The sequence below is a fragment of the Monodelphis domestica genome, chromosome 2 (assembly GCF_027887165.1).
Source record: "Monodelphis domestica isolate mMonDom1 chromosome 2, mMonDom1.pri, whole genome shotgun sequence".
In the NCBI taxonomy this organism is placed as follows: Eukaryota; Metazoa; Chordata; class Mammalia; order Didelphimorphia; family Didelphidae; genus Monodelphis; species Monodelphis domestica.
This window is the reverse complement of record NC_077228.1, coordinates 395,847,534-395,870,328: the sequence shown is the minus strand read 5'-3', so window position 1 is coordinate 395,870,328 and position 22,795 is coordinate 395,847,534. Positions and strand designations below refer to the sequence as shown.

Here is a 22,795-nt window from a genome sequence, read left to right as displayed (position 1 = left end):
CAACCATACAACCCTCTCAGAGAATAATAGAAAAACTGAGAGAAAATGGTGCCCCATTTTCTTTCATATTTTTCTTTGCCTTAGAAAGATCAAACTCATTTAAAGTCATGAAGACATGATTATGACCTCGAATTAGAGAAGAGTGAAAAGAAGTGGCCTTAATACACTTGAAGAAATAACAAATGTGAGGAATTCAGAGAAATATGGGAAGATATATATATATATATTATATATGGAGTGATGGAAAGTGATATAAGCAGAACCAGGAAAAATATAGAAAATGATAACATAAATAGAAAAAACAATAAAACATAACTAACATTTGAGTTATTGAGCTAGATCCCAAGGAAGAGGGGAGACATATACTTTCTTCCTGCTGAAGAAGTAGGAGAATGGGGAATATATATGTCAAATAGTTTATATGTGGTTGGACATAGTTGATAATGTTGGCTAGTTTTCTGGAACCAAAAAGAAAACTTTGGTGTAAGGGAAGGTTTGTCATTTGGAAGGGAAGACATATTTGGAAATGAATTTAGTGACAAAACAAAATTATCAATAAATTTTTTTAAATGACACAATGTCTTGTTTCATCCTTAAAATGAACATGAAAGTCTGACATTTATTTCTCTTGCTCTATTACTTGTCTGCTTGCTCCTCAGTTTCCCTTCTAAGATCATCCATGTCCTCATATGGTGATCTTATCAGCTCAATTACAATCTCTATGAAGAAAATGTCCAGATGGCTGTATTTAGCCATCGTTTCTCTCTTCAGATTCAATTACACATCACCAAATTGATGTTCTATAGGCATCTTCATTTCTCCACCTATCCATCCCCTGTCAAACAAACACTTCTTTTCTGAGCCCATCTATTTCTGTCGAGGATATCATCCTTCTGGTTATCCAGATTTCCAACCCCCGTACCATACCTGACTCTTCACTCTCATTCATCCCATATATCTAATTAGTTGCCAAATCTTGTAATTCTTCTCTTCTTGCTATCTCTATGCTTCTTTTCACCCTCATCATCTTTTACCTGAATGACTACCATAACCTCTTAAGTGATCTTAGTGTCTAAAGGCTTTCTTCATTCTAATTCATTTGCCACAGAGCTGCCAAAGGGGTTTTCTCTCCTTAAGGCAAAGACTCACCATATAACACCCTTCCTTCCCAAAAAACAAAACACTCCCTCAACTCCCTCAAAAAAACAAAACTTACAAGGGGCTCTTTTATCTCTAGATTCAGATAGAAACTCCTCTTTTGACTATTAAATGGTTTTCAAAAGTTTGCTCTTCCCTATTCAAGTTTTACTCATTAGTTCCCTCCTCATATTCTACGCTACTGTAAACTGGTTTAATTGTTATATCTTGTGTATGATGATCCTTGCCCCATTTATGTACTTATCCCCTGGCTATCCCTCATGCCTGAATTGTTCTCCTTCACCTCTGCCTCTAAAAATCCCAGGCTTCCTCCAAGACTTAGCTGAAATGTAACCTTTTGTAGAAGTCCTTTCCCAGACACCCTCCCTCCCTCCTTGAAGCCTTCCTCATTAAGATTACCTTGAGTTTATCTGTGTGTATTTTGCCTATATTTATATATGTTCCTTCTTCCCTTTAGAATATAAACCCTTTGACAGCAAGAGTTATTTGGCTTTTTCTTTTCATTTCCAGTACTTAGCATAGTCTTAAGCCACATAATAAAAGGCTTAATAAATTCTTGATTGATTATAGTGAGTTTAGTTAGTTTTCTCCTTAAAGGCCACAAGAGGGCATCAGTTAATTGCAGTCTAGAAAATAAATAAAGGGTAGACAGAACTTTTGGGTTAAGAATCCCATGTATCTTACAATTAGGAAACACCAACTCCAATCAAAGAAGCTTGCATGACAGTGATATGAAATCTATATGGGCATCTGCTGCTGCTGAATCAGATAATCTACCCAAGATAAGCATTTTAAGACTTTAGGAAGAAATTGTGGTTTTTTACTTATGTCTAGAAGGTAGTTAAAGGACTAAAAATCTCTCTGCGGTCTGGTTTATCAAATCTTAGTTAAAAGTCCTGGGCTGAGGGCTGAGCAAGTATTTTATCAAGCAATGCTGATCTAACTTAGGAGGCGAGAACATTCTCTAATAGTGTGCCATTCCAAAGTGTGCCAAAATTTGAGTTGACTGGCAGGAGAGTTAAAAGTTTGGGTAGGGTTTAGTTTGGAGGGCAAATAGGGATATTGGACAAATAAATGGTTGGAAAAATATGTTAAACACTTGATTCAAAACATTGTACTAAGTTCTAATAAAATTAGATAATTCCCATTTTCAAGGACTATGAATTATAATTAGGGAAGGCAAAATATATAGGGATTTCAGTAGCAACAATATAAATTAGTAGTGCCTTGGAAGACAAATGACCATCAATGCACAAGACTCCAATGATGGCTTGAGAGTAAAAAAGGCACATTCTCACATCACTAACTAGCCCTTGATCCTTATAGTTCTCCCTTAAAGTTTACCACTCAAAATCTTTTGTACAAATAAATGCTTCTTAAAAAAGGACTTTTGGGGTAGCTAGATAGCACAGTAGATAGAGTGCCAGGCTTGGAGTTGGGATGACCCCTGTTCAAATTTGACCTCACATATTTCCTAGTTGTATTACTTTGAGTAAGCCACTTAATCCCAATTGCCCAGCCCTTCGCAACTCTGCTGACTTAAAATTGATAAGATGACAGAAACCAAGTTTTTTTTTTTTAAAGCACTTTGGGATCAAAGCAACTATAGTGGGAGTTGGAGGGAGGGAATGTGAAGATAATAAGAAGGAATTCTCATTTACTTTGTTGGGACAAATGGGAGAGAAGGTGACCAGCACCCAGAGAAGAGTATCTAACCTCGTAATGATCCTAGTAAGTTGGAGAAAGACAAAAGCAAACAGAATAAATTTTAAGGGATTCACATGTTTGCCAGTAGTCTTCAAAAGGAAAGAAAAATAAAAGTGATAGGGCATCATTACCTACAGAAAAGATCTGCTATTGTACACATTAAGTACACTCTTCATTCCAAGACCAAATGGTCTTCAAAAAGGTAGAATAGATAAAATAGGGATGTGTATGAGTATGTGCAGTTGCCACTTAAGCATTTAAAATCCATTTTCAATATTGTTTTCATTTTAGATGCTCCTTGAAGCTATTGTTTTATTAATGACATTCTAGAGCATTTTTCACATTTAGTATTTAATAATATTAAAAAATATATTGAATCTTCAACAACATTTTTTAAAAAAGATAGTAACTAGAAAAAGGTACCCTGTTACCCTGTTTGAGACATAAGAAGATTGTTTTAGGATTATAATTATGATATATGGCTAGATATTTTTTAAAAGATTGTTAACTTATAATTTTGAGGGGTTAGAGGAGGTCTAGATTTGTTATTTTCTGAGTGTTGGAAACTCCCTAAAGTGGAATTTCCTTCCATTGATGAAAATTAGTTGGGTAGAGGTGGTTGTGAGCTATCATTCTGAATGTTGAGATGGAATGGTGGGTCTGGAAGAAACAAGTCATCTAGAATTCCTTGACAGCTTCTTCCATCTCAAACAATGGAACATCATGAAGTCTCATGTAGGGGCTTCTCCAGTTGTTACTAGACTTCCCTTGCATGAGGACTAATGCTAGCATGTCAATGCACTGGGAGAATGGCATGTTAAATCCAAAAGCTTGGTCTGTTCTTTTAAGTTGTTATTTGCCAATTTAATTACCACCTATAAAAAACTAGTTTTTATCCTTAATATAAAAAGTCCCTTGGGGGCAGCCTAAGCACCCACCACAAGTGACTGGCACATAGCAGATGCTTAAAAAAAGAAGAATGAATTCTTCTTGATTTGAATGGAGTTGAGTTTTTTAAATGTAGGGTCTGAATTTCTACTCAAGAGCTACATACTAGGCAAAGTTTGAAAATGACAAAACTCCTTCATGTTTGACAAGCAATTCATGTTTGACTTTGTGCTATTACTCCTACCTACTATGGTTAGTGGTGCTTTTTCTTCTTTCCTAGTGTGCTCCTTGACCATTTCCCCCTCCATTCGTGAAACGTAGATACAATTTATATTTTTAATCTTTTAAGCCCCTACTGTATCGGGTATGTTAGAAGAGAACATAGTGTTTCAGTGGAAATACCGAAAACTATCTGATCAGGTTGGAAAGACAAATGGGTTAAGAAGGAATTGCTTTGGGGAAGCTAGGTGCCTGGCCTGGAGTTGGGAGAACTCAGTTTTCAATCTGGTCTCAGACAGGTCCTAGCAGTGTGACCCTGGGCTGGTGGTACCTCCAATTGCCTAGTCCTTAATGCTCGTCTGTCTTAGAATAGATACCTAGTATTGATTCTGAGACAGAAGGTAAGGGTTTAAAAAAGAAGAAATTTAATCTGGGACAGAGGCAAAGCTTTTGTTTCCACCTACTCACATTTACCTCCAAATTCAGTTCAATGATTAATTTTATAACTTGGCTGGAAGGTATTTTCTATAGATGATGTGGCCTCCAATTCAGTAATCAAACTTCTTTGAACCCCGTTTCCTCAACCACCCTTGGTAAATCTATGCTACCTAAATTAGCAAAGAAAATGCTGTCATAATTTAGGTTAATGAGTATAACTTTTAAAGCATAGAAACCAAATTTATTGCAAATGCAGGTTTTTAATATATTCCTAGAAATTCTATCTGAGAGACTACAGGAAATTTAAAATGTTTCCCATGATGTAAAACAATAATTAAAAAACTCGGTTCAGTTTTTCCAAGTACGTAAAAATCCTAGGTTATACCATTCTTTTGAGATATATGCATATCCACAAATCAATATATCTATACATATTCATTTATCACATGTTTACACACATACAGAAATAAATAGTAATTGCATATGTGTATATTTGTTCACCCAACTAATTTTACAGATGAGGAAACTGAGACTCAGAGAAATCATGTCATGGTTATGTAGCCAAAAGCTATCAAATACTGTATTTGAATTTACATCATCCTGCTTCCAAGTCTACCATTCTTTGCACTATTCCATGCCACTTTAATTGTGAAGAAATCATTATTCTCTCCTCTCCTTACTTTCAAATTATAGAAAACATTAAGTAAAATAACTCCTTAATCTGATTAGAGTAAATCCTACTCTAGTGAGTTAGTAACCAGAAAACCAAATATTCCATTTCCATTCATTCATTTTTAATTAATAGGGTACAACAAACTTTTCACCTGAAATAACTATAAGGGTTAGGAAATGAAAAAGAACCTTCCCACTCCATTAGAAAATCTTGGAAAGTCTTCTTTAAGTTGGTTTTTAACCATCTTGATCTCTGAGGTCCTTTCTATTTCTAAATAATATTAAGCTTTTACCTCTAATGTGTAGGTCTGAGACTGGTGGTAGAGTAGCTATTATGACAATTAGAACTATATGAGGAATATTAGGAATTGAAAGAAACCTAGGGTATGTTTCTCAAAATAGTCTCTGCAATGGTCTGAAACCAGATCATACAGTAATTTTGGATATCAGTTTATAGGATTCATTTGGACAAACATTTTAAAAGTACTTTCTAGAATTTCTCAGTACTATAAAGCACAGTTAGGTGATGGGGATGATAGAATATTTAGAAAATTTAAGATAAATAATATATTATGTCTCTAAGGGATATATGAGGGGAAATTGCCTTCTGGAGAGATGGGAATAAGGCCTTGATGGATGAGGTGCCATTTCTGGAGTACTTCAAAGAAATAGTGGGAATTCAAAAGAAGAGGAGGAAAGGGAGACCCTTTTTTGGATGAGGGAAGATTGTGAATAAAAGCACAAGGCATGCTCAGGTGCTACTGAAAGATCTAGTTTGGCTAAATTACAGTATATTGAAGAGTAGTATGAATTAAGATAAGAAAGGTAAGGTGGCACCAGCATGTAAAGGCCCTTGAAGGATAGGAAAATAATTTAATTATATTCAGGTGGCAATAGGGAGCCACTGAAGATTTTGAGTGGAGTCATGGCATGATCAAATTTAAGCATGAGAAACTTTAATTAGTCTATCCGTGGTATGGAGTGTCAGAGGATAGAGTGTGGTAGCAGGGAGATGTGTTAGGATACTCTTGTAAAGTTCAGGCAGATAAAAATGAAGACCTATGTTTGGGTAGTAGCAATGGCAAGTGGGAAAGGGGATAGAGGTAAAAGACCTATAGAGGTAAACTCTAAACAACTAAATTCAGGATTCTGGAAAATAAACTATGAGAAATAAGGTAGAAAGCAAACTATTTTCCACTTTATTTCTTCTATCAGTTATTTTCTTATTCAAGCAATGTATGTTTTCTTTTACAACATGATGAACATGGAAATATATGTTGTATCATACATAGCACATGTACAATTTATATCATATTAACTGCTATATTAAGAAGGGGGAGGGAAAGAGGAAGAGAGAAAACATGAATCACAAAATGTCAGAAAATGATTATTAAATTATTAATTATTAAAATTATATTTTAAATTAATCATTATAATTGAATAATCATTAATTAAATTAATTGTTAAAATGCTTAAAATTGTATCCACATAGGACTGGGAAAATATAACAAAATAAAAATAATAAAAATCATTATAAAAATAAGTGAGGTAGGGAAAGAGTCAACACTAAAGTTTCAAATACTGGTCATAATGAATAAATGGAAATTCCACTTGTTAAAATTGTTGTCAGGAGAAAGAGCAGTCTTGAAGAATTCTGGCTTTGAACATGTTGAGTATAAGATGTGAAATCCTGGTAGAGATGACCTATCCTAAGGACAAATCTGAAGTAAATACAAAATCAGGGCAGAGGCTTCTAGTAGCATTAGGAACTCTGAGGATTGAATGAACTTAGCCGATGAGTGGTATGAAAAATAAATAGTAGAAAAAAGAATATTTTAGTTATAGAGAACAAAAGGGATCCTCAGACTAGAGAAGATAGACAAAAATGGTTAATTTGGAGTTGATACTTAAAGAGAAAATAAGAGATGGTGTTCTTGATGAATTCAAGACACTTGAACCCTAAAAGGGCTGGCTGACATTTACAGTCATTGTTACTGATTTTAGCAAGATAATGGATAACGTAAGAAGGGCTGACATGAAAATATTATCCTGGTTTTCAACAAAAAGGGAAACAGAGCCTGCAAACTGCAGAAGGTCAACTCAACTTGGATTCTTTTTTTTTTTCTTTCAATTTTTATTTTTTTATTTTATTTTTTAAGTTATATTTTATTTGATTATTTCCAAGCATTATTCATTAAAGACATAAATAATTTTCTTTTCCTCCCCCCTACCCCCCCCCCAACCCCCTATAGCCAACGCGCAAATCCACTGGGCATTACATGTTTTCTTGATTTGAACCCATTGCCATGCTCAACTTGGATTCTTAACAAAGTTCTAGAACAAAACTAAAAGAAAAGTGGACATTTAGGAAAGGAAGCAGGCATCACAAAACAGCTAACTTGTTCATCAAGAATAAATCATGGCATATTAACTTTATTTTACTTTGCGATAACAGTACTGGGTCAAAAAATAGTCCATATAATATGCCTAGACAGTGTTGTGGACACAGCACTAGACATGGAATCAGAAAATCCTGTCTCTGACACTTATTATATGACTTTGGGCAAATTGTTCAACTTCTACTTCAGTTTATCTGTGAAATGGGGATGATAATAATACCTCCCTCTCAAGTTGTTGTGAGGGTGAAATGAGATATTTTAAAGTAAATGTTAAGTGACACATAAGTGCTATTATTATGCAAAATATTTGTCAAATCTTTTCATACAGTATTTTGGACAAGATGGAGAGATGATACATGACAGTACAATTAGGTGGCTTCTGGATTCATTGAACTTATATAAACAAAGAGTAACCTTTAATGGCTTGGTGTTGACTTAGAAGATAGGCCCTAGTGTATAACCAAAAGGATTTGTCCTTGGCCCTATATTCTTCAATATTTTATCAATGATTTGGATGAAAACATAAACCATCACATCCATTAAATTTCCAAAGGTCACAAAGCTGGAAGAGAAAGCTGGCTTATTAGATGATAGTCAGAATCCAAAAAGTTCTTGACAAGCTAGAAGAATGAATTAAATCTAATAGGATGAAATTTTGTAGTATTAATGATTATTAGAGTAATTATTTCTTTTACTAGTATTACTGAGTAAAAGAATACTTAGTAGCACTAATAATACTTAGAAGAGTTAAATGTGAAGTTCTATACTTGGGTTCTCAAAATCAATGTATCAAGTTCAAGATTCAAGATATTTTCTTTGACAAGTAGTTTTTCTGAAAAAGGATTTGGGTATATTATTGGATTTCAAGCTCAGCAAAGGTTGACAATGGGATATGGCAGCCCCAAATGCAAAATATAATCTTGCACTCTATTATGAGAAGTTTTTAATATATATAAAAAGGGAGATTGTAGTTCTGTTGTGTACACTGCCTTGGTCAGATCCTATCTGGAGTACTGTGTACAATTTGGGTGCCACATTTTAAGAATAACATTGATAGTCAAGAGAATGTTCTTAGGAGGCATGATGAGAGACATTTCTACATGAAAACTAATTGTAGGAACTAGATGTTTATCTTAGAAGAAGAAAAAATGGGAAAACAAAGCTTGGGCATTGCATAGGAGGTTTCAGCTTGATGCAAGGTAAACCTTCATAATTATATGACTCAGCAATTGAGTGAATTATTTTCAGAGGCTGAGAGCTCCTAGTCAAAGATGAATTGCCACTTTTTAGGATTGTCATAGCATTGATTATCACCGCTTTTAACATCTCTTCCAACTCTGAAATTTTGAAATCTTGGAGCCCAAAAGCTGTCAGAAAAAAATGTAGATTCAGGAAACATTTATGTAGAGGTAATATTTAATGTCATAGTTATGAATGAAAATTGCCAATGGGAGAGTGTAAAGAGGGATCAAAAGAAGACAATGAATGAGTTGAGTCTTGAATATTCACTTCATAGTATTGGAAAGAGGTAAAGAATTCAGAAAGGTGACAGCAATGGAGTTGTTAGAGAGGATTTTGGAGAAGATCCAAGAGCATATGATGTCTCTGAAACCAAGGGAGAAGTGAATATCCAGAAGGAAAGTTAATCAATGGTGTCCAATGCTGTTAATGATCAAAGAGAATAAGGACTGAGAAAAGATTGAAGGAGGTTACTAGAAAAGGACTCAGTAGAGTAGTGGGAAACAAAGCCAGATTGTGGGGGTCTACTCAATCAATCAACAAATATTCATCAAGTATCCACTATGTGCCAGGAGCCAGGCTAGGCACTGGGGATAGAAACACAATGAATAATAGAAATAATCTTTCATCTCAGGTTGTTTTCTTAGAGAGTGGGTGGTAAGGAAGTGATGGTTGTGTGCAGAAAAAAAAAAATCTTTTAACTTAGCAATGAAATGGCATGAAGAGAGATGGGTCAGAAGTTAGATGGGGGTAGAAAGGCCAGGCAGAGGTTCCTTTTTTCACATTGGGGAGACTTGATTCTGCTTGCAGGCATATGAGGAGAAGCCATTGGAGAGCGAATATTGTCAAATGAATGTTACTGATTGTTAAGAATTTTATCTCCAGATGCAGGTAATTCATTAGGAAGAGTTAATGACCAGTGAAAAATGAGAAAATTATTATAAGGCATAGCCTTTATCAACGTTTTTCTTTCTTTTTCAACCCCTTTCACACTTACCATCTCCTCTCTCCCACCCTTTAGCCCCTCATGATTATTTTAGGGTGAAAAGAAGTTTAAGAGTCAGATTATGGCTTCCTGAATAGATGTACAAGCACAGTTTAGTAATACACGGGACTGGATCCTTTTATAAAAAATTCTTCAGCTTTGCTGGGGACAAAAGACATTTCTTTTTTATGATATATTTGGGGTCATGTCTAAGAAGTCGAGGTAGGAGGCATTGGAAAAAGCTGCTTTTCACTCGAAAGAAAGGCAATAGAGCTTTAATACTTACAGCTGTCCTCTTCTTCAGTAATACATTTCACAACATAACAGGCGTAGATGAACCCTGCCAGCTGAAACAAAACAGAAGAGCTTTAGAGAAGAGGCACAAGGCAATAGAACAGGATTTGGCTGGGGAAGTGGTGAAAGGGTAGACAGTTCCCCCCACTGTTTTTCCTCAGAAGTGAATCTGAAATTCTGGGGCCTTGATTTCCATGTGTTTTGACTTGAGTGGGGTTGATCTGTTTGACAAGCAAAATATTTTGCTGTTTTTTTCTTTGATCTGAGCTCATGTGTGCAATTATTTTGAGACAGACAATCTAAAGTAGGTGATTGGAGGTGTGGAAAGACAGAATCAACAGTCAGTGTTCCATGAGATTTGGTGCCAATCAACTTACTACTTAGAATTATACCATAACCCCTGGCATAAAACCTGGGTGTATAATAATTGAACAACTGAAAGAGGTCATGAGGGAAACTTTAAGAACTCTAGCATGTTATGGTAACGACATCAGCATTTTGTAATAAGAAGTAATATAAAGTGGAACTTTACATGCATTACAGCATTTGATTTTCACAACAACCCTGTGAGGTAGGTTGTATGAATATTATTGTCTTCATTTTTAGAAATAGGAAAAAAAATCAAGTTTCAGAGGGAATAAGAGATATTCCAATGTCACAAAGATTTCTTATTTAGTGCTTGAGCTCAATAATTCTGGCCTCAAATTTAATGTTTATAGTATACCATGTTGGATTTTGCATGCTGCATGTATTCAAGCAGAAGAAATTGGGTTCTTATATAGACTGCATAGTTATTTAGTCTCCACCAGATTTTACCTTCTCTAGTCCACTGGACACATATCTGTGAATTTTTTCCAATATGGATTTGTCCATATTATTTTCCTGCTGAAATACCTTCAATGACTCCCTATTATGTAAAGGAATACAAATCCTTAAAATAAACATAAAATAGAAACACAGACTCCTTATTTTGGCACTTAAGGGTACCTACAACCTAGTTCCAATTTATCTTTCTAGTATTATTTTTTTTTATTACTCCACATAATCTAGTTTTTGTCAACCTGGTTTAGCCATCAAATGTTCTTCATACTTTCCTTTCTTCTTCCACCTTATGATGAAGGCATTCCTTATTCCTGGAATGCAGCCCTTTCTTAGTTGTGTCTGCTGAAATTTTTTCTTCAAGACTCAGCTTTGCTGTTTCCTTCTCATGAATCTTTCCCAAACTTCCCCTTCTCTCTGTCCTCAAATTTTCTTGAAAAAGAGTAAAAAAATATTTCTTTTTTTTTGCAAGCCCCTCTATTCTCTTAGTGTTACTATTTATTAAAATACTTATTTTATCCATATGTTATGTTTCCCTGTGATACTATAAGATCCATATTTCTGAACCTAGCTCTGTACTTAGGATGGTGCTTTGCATAAAATAGACATTTAAAAATATTTTTAGAATTGAATTTATGGAGTGATAGATTAAATGGATATTGTAAAACAAAAGATTATTATTATTATTATCTATTTAATTTAGTGAATGATACTTAGTGAAAATATATATAGTGAGTAGATATATAAATTTTAATGAACTTAATGAAATATAACAGAAAATTAGTGAATTTTAGTGAATATATGATGAAAATATATCCTATTTTCCATCACAGAAGAGTATATTCTTTTGGTAAATACACTGTAATTTTAATTTCACTCTCCTTAGCATTTGTTTCACACTGTAAATAGAACATTGAGGTCGAATATAGAATATATTCATTAGAATTCATTAGAATATATATTCATATACAGAATATAGAATATATCTTCTTTGGGACTGGCAACCTTAAAGGACATTATCCACCTAAGTAGAGGGTTGTTAACTTCTTAATTTTAATAATACAGTGAAGTCAATTTCTGGGTACTAGTCTAGGGGACAAAACAATAATGAAATTTATAGTGTGTCCTCCTCTCCTCTGCACTGAGGAATGGGGACATTTTTACATTTTATAAACTCCTTTCTATTTGTATGGAATCTGAAAAAGCATGCCCTGAGGAAAATGGCTACAATCATAAGACATTCACAATTGCTTATCTTCATTTCAAAGGATTGATGTGTCTGATGTGTGAGAATATTTGGTGGTGGGGTGAGAGGCCAAATGGAGAACAGGAGAAGTTCCCATTCTTCCATTAAGATATATAAGACCTATCTCATAATCAGAAATAGTACAAGCCAGAAATGAAAGGAAGTGACAGGCATACAGAAGCTTTTTTTTCCATTACCTGACAGGATATAGGCTATCAAGAAGTTAGCTAATAGGAGAATATCTTGAGTCAGGAATTACCACAATAAGTATTTACAGTTGCAGCAGAGCTTAGGGAGAGATAAATAGGAATCTATTGGCAAAGGAAAATTGAAAAGCCTTATTTAAAATTTTGGGAAGAATAAGTGCTGTGGTTGGGACAGGACAGATATTATTGTATGGCTGAGAGAATAGAGAGGATTCCAAAAATGGCCATGATTACATGGGTCTTAAAACCATTATGAGTCACAGAGTAACAGTAAAACCAGTATAGTTATGGCATTTTACACAAACAGTTTGTAATGTCTCTAGGAGGGAAATTCAGGATATACTTGCTTCCGGAACATAAATAGAAAATGCAAATCATTCTCTATTTAACTTAATTAATGTTTGGGATTATAGATAAGAAAGAAATTGATTGTCCTTAAAGTCAGTTGTTTTCTTGCATATCTATCATACCAGACAAATAAAATCAATATCTTCCTCTTAAAATACTGTCTATGTGACATGAAAGTAATATTAACCAAATTTAATCAAAAAGCATTTATTAAACACTTACTATGTGTCAGGCAAAATACTAATTGTTGAGGATACAAAAAAAAAAGCAAAAACAGCCCCAAATCATCAAGTTAATCTAAAAATTACAAGCTTTTAGAGTTGATTTTTACCTAATTGACTTAATTAATAGATTAATAGGAAGGGCAATCATGACCCTTTCTTTAAAAATCATAGGGATTTATTGATAAATTTTATTTTTGAGTCACCTCAATTTCCTCTTTTATCCCTTTTTACCCCCTCCCAGAGACCCATTAAAATACTAATCAATTTCTTTAAGAGGAAATGAAAATATTCAGCAAATACTATTTCATCATATGAAATGCTTCACACCCCATGAATGGGTTTCACATCTCTTTCCTAACCTTTTTAAAAGCGAGGGAGAAATATATTTTCCCATCTTATTTGAGGCCAAGCTTGTTCTTCATATTTAAAAAATACATTTTTATTTCATTTGTCCTTCTTTACTTTTACATTGTTATAGTGTATATTTCTTTCTCACATCTGATCATATAACTTTGAATCAGAACCTTTTCTTTCTAATGACTTCTATACTTCAACTAGCATATTATATAAATTTGAAGGGCAAACCCCTCAGAAATAAGACTATTACCAGGGCAACTTCCTAAAAACATTCTTTTGGGAGGCTTCATTTCCCCCCCTTGTATCCTTAACTCATTGGTATAGTACTTGGTATACAGTGGACACTTTCTAAATACTTGTGGGTGAGAATGAAACTAAATTACAATAAAATGATTAGGAGAGGCTAGTCTCTTTCTGTGGCAGATTGACAGATCATGGGAGAGTGAGAGATATTTGCTGTAAGACTATCAAGTATTTTGATTTGTTTCTGTGTAACATAATCATCCATCACCTGTAAAAATTATATACAAGAGATTCATAGCTGATTGGAGGGTCAGGTTCAGAATGATTAGTTGTTGCCATTCAGGATTCATCTACAGAGTTGTGGTACACAGAGAGTCAAGCTTAGTTTCAAAGTTTCAAATACTCACAGAGACCTGGGAACAGTGACCATTTAGGATGTTTACACTCTACAAAAAGAACTCATCCTTCAGAGACCAGTTCAAATTTTACATCTTCTAGATAGTAATTTTTAGTGACTCAGATTCCTTTCAACACAAATTACTCTAGCATTTACAACCTCTATCACATGTATTGGTACTCCTTTGTGTCAAAGGAATCCTTATTGTTCTATTCTCCCTGTTTTGTCAGCCCAGTGACAAATTCTTACTCTACATTCTTATCTCTTATGTCTGACCAGTGGTCAAATCTTGCTTTTTCTAATTCTGTAACATGTCTTAGAAATATATGCAACTCTCTGCTCATATAGCTATCATTTTAATTTAGGCTGATTTGATTATTTCCATGGATTCTGAATTTGTTCCCTTGCCTCTTGCCTTCTCCCTCTTCAGTCCATTTTTTAAGCACAGATCTGACTAGGTGATTCCCATTTTAGTAATGGCTTCTTATTGTCTCCGAATTTATCCCAACCTATATTTCAGCCTCATTATACATTATTTTCTTACCTTCATTCTGTGATCCAACCAAATTTGCCTCTTTGGTTTCTTACTTATAACATTCTGGCTTCTTCCTAGTTCTGTATTTTTGTGCTATTTCTAATGCCTAAAATTCACCTCATTCTTACTTCTGCTTCACAGAATCAATGTCTTCCTTGAATATGCAGTTTAAGCATCAATCATAACAACAATAATAATCAATACCACTTAATATAGCTCTTACTATATGTCAGGTATTGTTCTAAGCACATTATAATTATTATCTCATTTGATCCTCACAACAACCATGTTAGATAAATGCTATTATTATCTTCACTTTATAGATGGGGAAATGGAGGCAAAAAAGATTAAATTTACTGCACATAACTAGTAGGTGTGAGATATGAACTCAGATTTTCTGAACTGTACTCTAACCAATGAGCAATTTAGCTTTCTTGATCTCCTCAAATTCTATTTCCTTTCTTCTAAAACTACCTTTTTTAAAACTACTTATTCATTATTTATTACTACATATTTACTTAAATACTACAAAGTACTTAACTACTTTTAAAATTCCCTTGTATTTTTATTTGACTTCTGTATATACTAATATATGTTATTGTTATCTCTTCAATGAGAATCTTTGTGTGTGGTGATTTTTCCACTCATTGTCCTTTTATCCCCATTGCATCACATAATGACTAATACATAGTAGATGTTTAATAAATACTAAATGATTGACTGGAATGAGGGATAAGCTTCTCGTAATGATAGGAGGTACCAAGATGGCGGTGTTAGCTGAAACCTTGGAAGATATTAGAATTAGAGAGAACTTAAATGAGTTATTCATGAGAAAATTTATATGGAAATAGTAGATAGGACTGGGATTATTAACTATGGAGAAGAGAAGTGTGAGGAGACTACTGACAGTTTTTAAGTATATGAAGAACTCAAATGGAGAACTATTAATTGCTATTTTTTTTACAGAAGACAAAACGGGACATAGGCTAAAAAGGCAGCATGAGGGCTTTATAGTAGATGAAAGGAAATGTTTTTTTTTTTCTGGCTGTGAAGAATATTAAATATAGATTACCAAGGGAGATGTGAAAGTCATTTATCTGGAGATGAATAGGGTAGCTATTCATCTTTCCCGGATAGTAAGGGTATGATCTTGCCTAAAGGCAAAGGCATGTGGATTGCCTCTCAAGGTCTCTTCCATTCCTGTAATCTTATTAAAATCGTCAATAAACAGAGTCATAGAATTTCATAGGTGAGTCATCTAGCACATGATTTAAATAGGTTCGTGGGATCACAGAATTGTACATCTGGAAAAGCCCTTAGAAATTACCCAGTCTAACCCCTATATTTTAGAAGAGAGGAAGCTAAGTATTAGAGAAGCTAAATACCTTGCCAAAAATCATACAATTAATTGGTGGTATGATCAGGAATAGTAGCTGAGGGTTCCTGACTATAAATTCAATGTTCATGCTACATTACACTATTAATATTCTATGTTCTGCAACTTTATTTTATTTAGTTTATTACTTCTTTCAAGAGGAAGGATTGTGCTATATAAATAACAACATAGTCATATATGCTCATCAACTATATGTGGCTGCTTTCTTCTTAAAACTGTATAATATTTGGGATAGATCTTATTCTTGTCTTATTATAGCCTCTGCAGTCATTTGTGTGCTTGACTTATCCTCCTACTAGACTATCAACTTCTTGATGCCAAAGACTGTTTTTCTCATCTTTCTATATCCTGTATCACCTGGCACAAGCATTTTCATATCATAAGTGCACAGTAAATATCCTAAATTTGAATTTGTTCTATATGTATATTTCCTTATGCATTTATGAATGTATAGAACATAATCCTCTGCTTCTATCACTAGGCAACTTTTCTTCTTTTAAAATTTATGCAATATGAAAAATACTCTCACTTTTGATTAGAGAAATGCAGATAAAAAACAACTCTGAGGTAACATCTCACACCTGTAAAACTGGCCAATATGACAGTAAAGGAAAATAATAAATGTTGGAGAGAATATGGCAAAATTGGGACACTAATTCGTGGAGTTGTGAACTGATTCAACCATTCTGGAGGGCAATTTGGAACCACGCCCAATGGGCTATAAAACTTTGATCCAGTAATACCACTACTAGGTCTGTATCCCAAAGATATCAAATAAAGGGGAAAGGTCCTATTTGTACAAAAATATTTATAGCAGCTCTTTTTGTGGTGCCAAAGAATTGGAAATGGAGGGGATACTCATCAACTGGGGAGTGACTGACAAATTGTGATATATGATGGTGATGGAATACACTTGTGCTATAAGAAATGATGAGGAAGAGAATTTCTGAAAAACCTGGAAAGACCTACATGAACTGATGCAGTGAAGTGAGCAGAACCAGCAGAATAATGTAGATAGCAACAGCAATATTGTACAATGAACAAATGTGAAAGACTTAGCTATCCTAGCAATACAATAATCCAGAACAAATTTGAGGTACTTAAAACATAGAATGTTATCCATCTACAGACTGTAAAGAACTGTTGGAGTTGGAATACAGATAAAAGAATATGATTTTTCATGTTAGTTTATTTGTGTCTTATTTTGGGGTTTTGGTTATATATGATCATTCTCTTACAACAATGAATAATATGGAAATAGATTTTGCATGATAATATGTGTATAATCCAGATCAAAACGCTTACCATCTCTGGGAGGGGGGAGGGAAGGGAGAAAATTTGGACCTTACAGTTTCAGAAAAATATCTGAAAAATAAAATATCTTTAAAAAAGCAAAATATGTAAAAATATATCATCTTTTTCCTATCCTCATCAAATTCTGCTGTTGAATTCTTCAACCTAACTCAGTGATTAAGTATATGGCTAACAGATTCAATATAAGACTAATATTACTCACTACTACATCCCATGGCACCATTCTCATTGACTTTCATATCTATGTTGATTACACTAATAATACCATTTTGTTATAGACCTCTGATTCCCACAGCTCCAATGATGCTCATCTCTACCTAGTCTAATACAACTGAGGTCAGCAGGAAATATCTCTCTTACTGGGGTGATAGTAGATCCTAGATTGATGCAGGCTACATCTTGGCAAGTCAGCAGAAGGCCTTAGGGGTGACTAAATCAGTGGTGGCAGCTTAGGACAAATAGTCAGAGTGATTAGAGGAGACCATTTACTATCACTAGGAGCAGTACTCTGTTGCATTGCCCATATGCATTCTCAGGTTACAATTTTGGGTGAGGAAGAAATACACTTTGGAGATTTCCTTAAAAAACAGAATTGGCCAAATAGAAAAATATGTATTAAAATTAAATAAAGAGAAAAAATCATTAAAAAGCTGAATGGAAAAGGAGGTACAATAATTTCTTAAAAATTAGTATTGGGGAAATGGCTGTGAAAGACTAGTTGAGACATCAAGAAACAATAAAACAAAATTTAAAAAAAATTTAAAAAGGAATAAAATGTGAAATATTGCATTGGAAAAACAACTCATCTGGAAAATAGATCCATGAGAAATAACTTAAGAATGATTGTACTGCTAGAAAGTTGTAATTAAAAAAAAAGGGACTGGGTATCATATTTCAATAAATTATTAAGGAAAATTGCTCTATTATCCTGGAACCAGAGAATGAAATTGATATGAAAAGACACAATAACCAAATTGAGGGAGCATAGAACAGGGTACATATCAGATATATGGATAAAGATACAATTAATGGCCAAATAAGAGAGATAGAGATCATTACAGGATATACAATAGGTAATTAAAATTTTTTTTTCATTTATTTATTTATTTATTTTAAACCCTTACCTTCCGTCTTGGAGTCATTACTGTGTATTGGCTCCAAGGCAGAAGAGTGGTAAGGGCTAGGCAATGGAGGTCAAGTGACTTGCCTAGGATCACACAGATGGGAAGTGTCTGAGGCCAGATTTGAACTTAGGACCTCCCGTCTCTAGGGCTGGCTCTCAATCCACTGAGCTACCCAGCTGCCCCCTACAATAGGTAATTTTGATTACATAAAATTAAATTTTTTATTGCACAAAACCCCCAATAAAGTCAAGATTAGAAGGAAAGTAGAAAACTGAAAAAAATTTATAGCAAGTTTCTCTGATAAATGACTTATTTCTCAAATATATAGAAAAGGAGTCAAATTTATAAGAATAAATCATTCCCCAATTTGTAAATGGTAAAGAATATGAAGCCATTTTTTGAGGAGAAGAAAATAAAGCTATCTATAGTCATGTGAAAAAATATTCTAAATCATTATTGATTAGAAAAATGCAAATTAAAACAACTCTGAGTCACCTAAAGCCTTTCAAATTGGCTACTAAGGCAGAAAAGGAAAATAACAAATGTTACAGGGGATGAGGGAAAAATGGACACATATTTATTGTTGGTAGAATTTTAAAATTTGGAACTATGCCCAAAGGGCTCTAAAACTGTTCATACCATTTGATCCACCAATCTATATCTATATTCCAAAGAGATATTTAAAAAAGAAAAGGACCCAAGTTTACACCAATATTTATAGAATTCCTGTTTTTTTTTTTTTGGTGTCAAAGAATTGAAAATTAACATCTGGACTGACATAAATTGATGCAAAATGAATGAAACCAGGAGAAACATTGTGCACCATAATAGCCATATTGTACACATGACCATGACTTAGTATTATTAGCAATACAATGATCTAAGACAATTCTGAAAGATTTATGATGAAAAATATATCAATTTCCAGAGAAATGATGGAGTCTGAATGCAGATTGTAGCATACTTTTATTTCTCTTGTTTGTTTGCTTTTCTTTGTGTTTTCTCTCATAACCTGACATATGGAAATATGTTTACATGACTGTACAAGCATAACTTATATCAAATTTCTTGCTTTCTCAATCAGTGGGGAGGAGGGGGAGAGAGAGGAAGAGAATTTGAGACTAAAATTTAAAAAAATGACTATAAAATATTTGTACATATTATTGAAAAAAACATAAAATGAGAATAAAAATAAACTGTTCTACTACACCAAGATATTTGCTGTATTCCCAATAAAATCTGAAAACCTGATTAAGGCTAAAGCATCTCCATTAAAAAAATAAAATAATAAATCCTAATTGCTTTATCTTCATCAAGTCTTTCCTACTTAAATTCAGCCCCTATTTAATGACTATTTGGTTTTTCTTAAATATCACAGGTAAACATCATTCTCAACCCCATACTCAATTCTCACTCTCCACCTGACATTCACTAAAATTTAATGACTCCCTACTGTCTCTAGGATCAATGAAAAACTTCCCTGGCATTTAAAGCTCTTTGCAATATGGCCCCTTCCTACCTTTTAAATCTCTTTATACATTTCTCTCTTCACACATCCTATGGTCACAAAAACTGGCTTTCTTGATGTCTTTTACATAAGATACTTCATTTCTTATATCCATAGCCATATAGTTTGTTATTTTCAGTGTCTGGAAAGCTCTGGGGGAAATGTACCCTTATCTCTTGGAAACCCAGTTTTCCTTTTAAACTCATCTCAAACACTACTCCCTATATGAGGCTTTTTCTGATTCTTCCATTGCCTGGTGTCTCTGTCTTAAAATTATTCTATTTATATACTTTCTTTTCTTCTCTATTATAATGTAAGTTCCTTGAGGGCAAGAACTGTTTAATTTTTTTTTTCTTTTTTGAAGGGCCTTCTGGTTTTTCACACATAGTAAAAAAAAAGGCTTGTTGAATACTGATTTATTTTACTCAAGTTCCTATCATAATCTAGCCATCATTCTTCCTTCTCTAATCTATCCTTCAATTGCTGTTCAAGTGATTCACCTAATGTTTCACTCTGATTATTCTTCAAATTCTTCAAGATCCCTGATGATATCACTAGACATCCACATCAGTGAAGATCATAAACCTCCTAGGTCCCAATTAGTATGAATTAGCAATCCCCTGAAGGGGTTGAATTATTTGAATTTATACTGCATATTTTAATTGAGCTGGAGCCAATTGTTAGACTTTAAAGAACTATAACTTCCAATAGTGTGGATTTGAATGCACATATGAACTTCAGGAGATTCATTATTTTCACTCATCAGGATCTAACTACAGAGAATTTGGCAAATGATCTGAGAACTACCAGGCCCAAACAATTCATTGCCCACTTACCTAGAAGTGAACCTCTCTAAACTTAGGTAGATCGGATCTTTGTTAATAGTTACACAACACACCACTAGTCTATATTTAAAGCTTTTATGTCTTGGTAGAAACAAGTAAAAAAAGAAATATGTTAAAAGCATTAAAAGATCCTAGGGACAAACAAAACAAAACACAATGAGGTAAAGTTAACTTCCCTTCAAGGAGCTTACATCCTGATTGGAGAGGAAATATATACAAAGTAGAATGAAGGAAATCTGCTGCTAGGGGATCCAGAAAAGCCTCCTGAAGAATATGGAATCTGAACTGTCTTAAAGGAAGCCAAAGTATCTAAGAGATAGATTTGAAATGTAGAGTATTCAGGTGTAGAGGACAATCAGTGTCCAGAGAGGGGAGATGTAGTATCATGTTCAAAGAACTAAAAATAGGTGAGCCTTACAGTATTGTAGAGTGTGGGGAGAAGAGGAAAGGGTGAAAAGGCTGGAAAGGTAGAAAGAGGTTGATTATGAAGCATTTTAAATGACAAAGGACTTTGTATATGCTTCTGGAAGCCATTGCAAACTCATTCAACAGGGAAGTGACAGGGTCAAACTCATGCTTTAGATAAATCATGTCCTGTCCATACATGAATGGAGATTGGGTAGGAATGGTGTATTGTGTCTGGAGACCATGAAGAAGGCTAATTCAATAGTCTAAGTCAATGGTAGTGAGAATCTGATTAGGGCTGTGCCAGTGTGAGTACACAAAAGGGCTTACAGAAAAGGGAGTTGTTATGAATGTAAAAATGACACGGTTTGTCAATGACGTTGTTATGTGGGAGAAGTGAGAAAGAAGCATCAATGATGACATCAAGGTTGTGAGGCTGGGTATCTGGAGCATGATGGTGTCCTGGAAGATAATATGGATGTTTGGAAAAGAGAAGGGTTTTTGAGGAAAGATAATTCATTCTATTTTGGACATTTTGAGTTTGAGTTGAGTATGTACGCTCTCCAAAAGGCGATGCATGACTGTAGCTCAGGAGAGAGGTTAGGAATTGATTGATATATAGTTTTGTTTGTGAGTGTGTATTATATATATATGTATATATATGTTATGGGGTTCAGATGTGTACCCCTGGGGTTCGGGAAGGATACCTTTTGCAAGAATGCAAGACTTCAAAACTTAGCTTAAAAACAAAAAGAGAAATATTTTAATTTAGAAAGTAATGTTGAGAATGGCCAGAAGGATAGCAAGGTGGAACAGCAAGATGGGGAGCAGTTCTTTGGGAGGACAGCATGAATGGAGAGGCTGTTCTCCCCTGGAGGACAGCATGGGTGGAAAAGCTATTCTCCCAGATGACTTCAGTTCTGGGGATTTTATACTTTTTACAATGGAGAGTGTTAGTTATCCAGGCATTTGGTGAGGTGGGGTGATCATCTGCCTGGGGACATAAAGATTCCTTAGTTTTAGGGAACAAACAGATAGATGTCTGATAGGATTGAGGTATAGCCTGGAGGTGCATCTTTCTGTCCATCTTAAATCTAGAGGACTATCAAAGGGAGATAGTCATCTCAGGACCTTAGAGGGGTCATTGGGTGTTTTTATGCTCAGAGTCACAAGGATGTAAGGGAGCAAGGGAGTTTCCCTGATAATAGTTCTCCTCAGTTTCTGGGGGTACAATGCCCATGTCATATATATGTATATTTGTATAGATATAAATGAACTCAAGTGAACTCTAGCATCTAAGAATTCTTTGAGTATTCAAGACCAGCTCCACCTTTTGTTGATGAATTAGAGAGAGATTTTTATTAGAATCACTTATTAACTTACTATTCAACTAAAATTTACTATTACATAATTTGTAGAAATATTCTATTTCCATATGCATTAGATTACAAGCTACTAGAGAGGTGGATCTGAATTATATTCCTCTCTTCTGTCCACCCTTAAAAAAACAACAACCTGAATATTGTAGGTACTTAAAAATATTACTTGAATTGAATTGAGCCAATTATAGAGAAATTTTAAACATATGGAATAAAATATTACTGTAAACATTTTGGGTTGTTGAAGTGATTATTCAAGAGAGATAATGTGATATTTCCCTTTGACAGTATTCAAATAGGTTCTTTATATGTTAGAGAAGGAAATGGTGAACCACTTTAGTATCTTTTCAAAGAAAACCCTGAAATGGGTCATGAGGAGTTAGACAAAATTGAAGATCACACAGTTATTACATGTGTGAGGCAGGCTTTGAATTCAGATCTTCCTGATTGG

The 22,795-nt window shown here is 34.2% G+C and overlaps 1 protein-coding gene and 1 long non-coding RNA gene across 2 annotated transcripts in view; one reads left to right on the top strand and one right to left on the bottom strand.

Annotated features, from left to right (window-relative positions):
• NKAIN2 (sodium/potassium transporting ATPase interacting 2) overlaps positions 1 to 22,795 on the bottom strand; it is a 1,364,766-nt gene that overhangs the window by 36,043 nt on the left and 1,305,928 nt on the right. Inside the window, exon 6 of the mRNA XM_007484504.3 lies at positions 9,992 to 10,052. Within this exon, the coding sequence (XP_007484566.1) occupies positions 9,992 to 10,052 (61 nt within the window). The remainder of the gene's footprint in view (positions 1 to 9,991; positions 10,053 to 22,795) is intronic.
• LOC103093780 (uncharacterized) overlaps positions 1 to 22,795 on the top strand; it is a 163,395-nt gene that overhangs the window by 25,420 nt on the left and 115,180 nt on the right. The gene's annotated exons all lie outside the window — the stretch shown is intronic.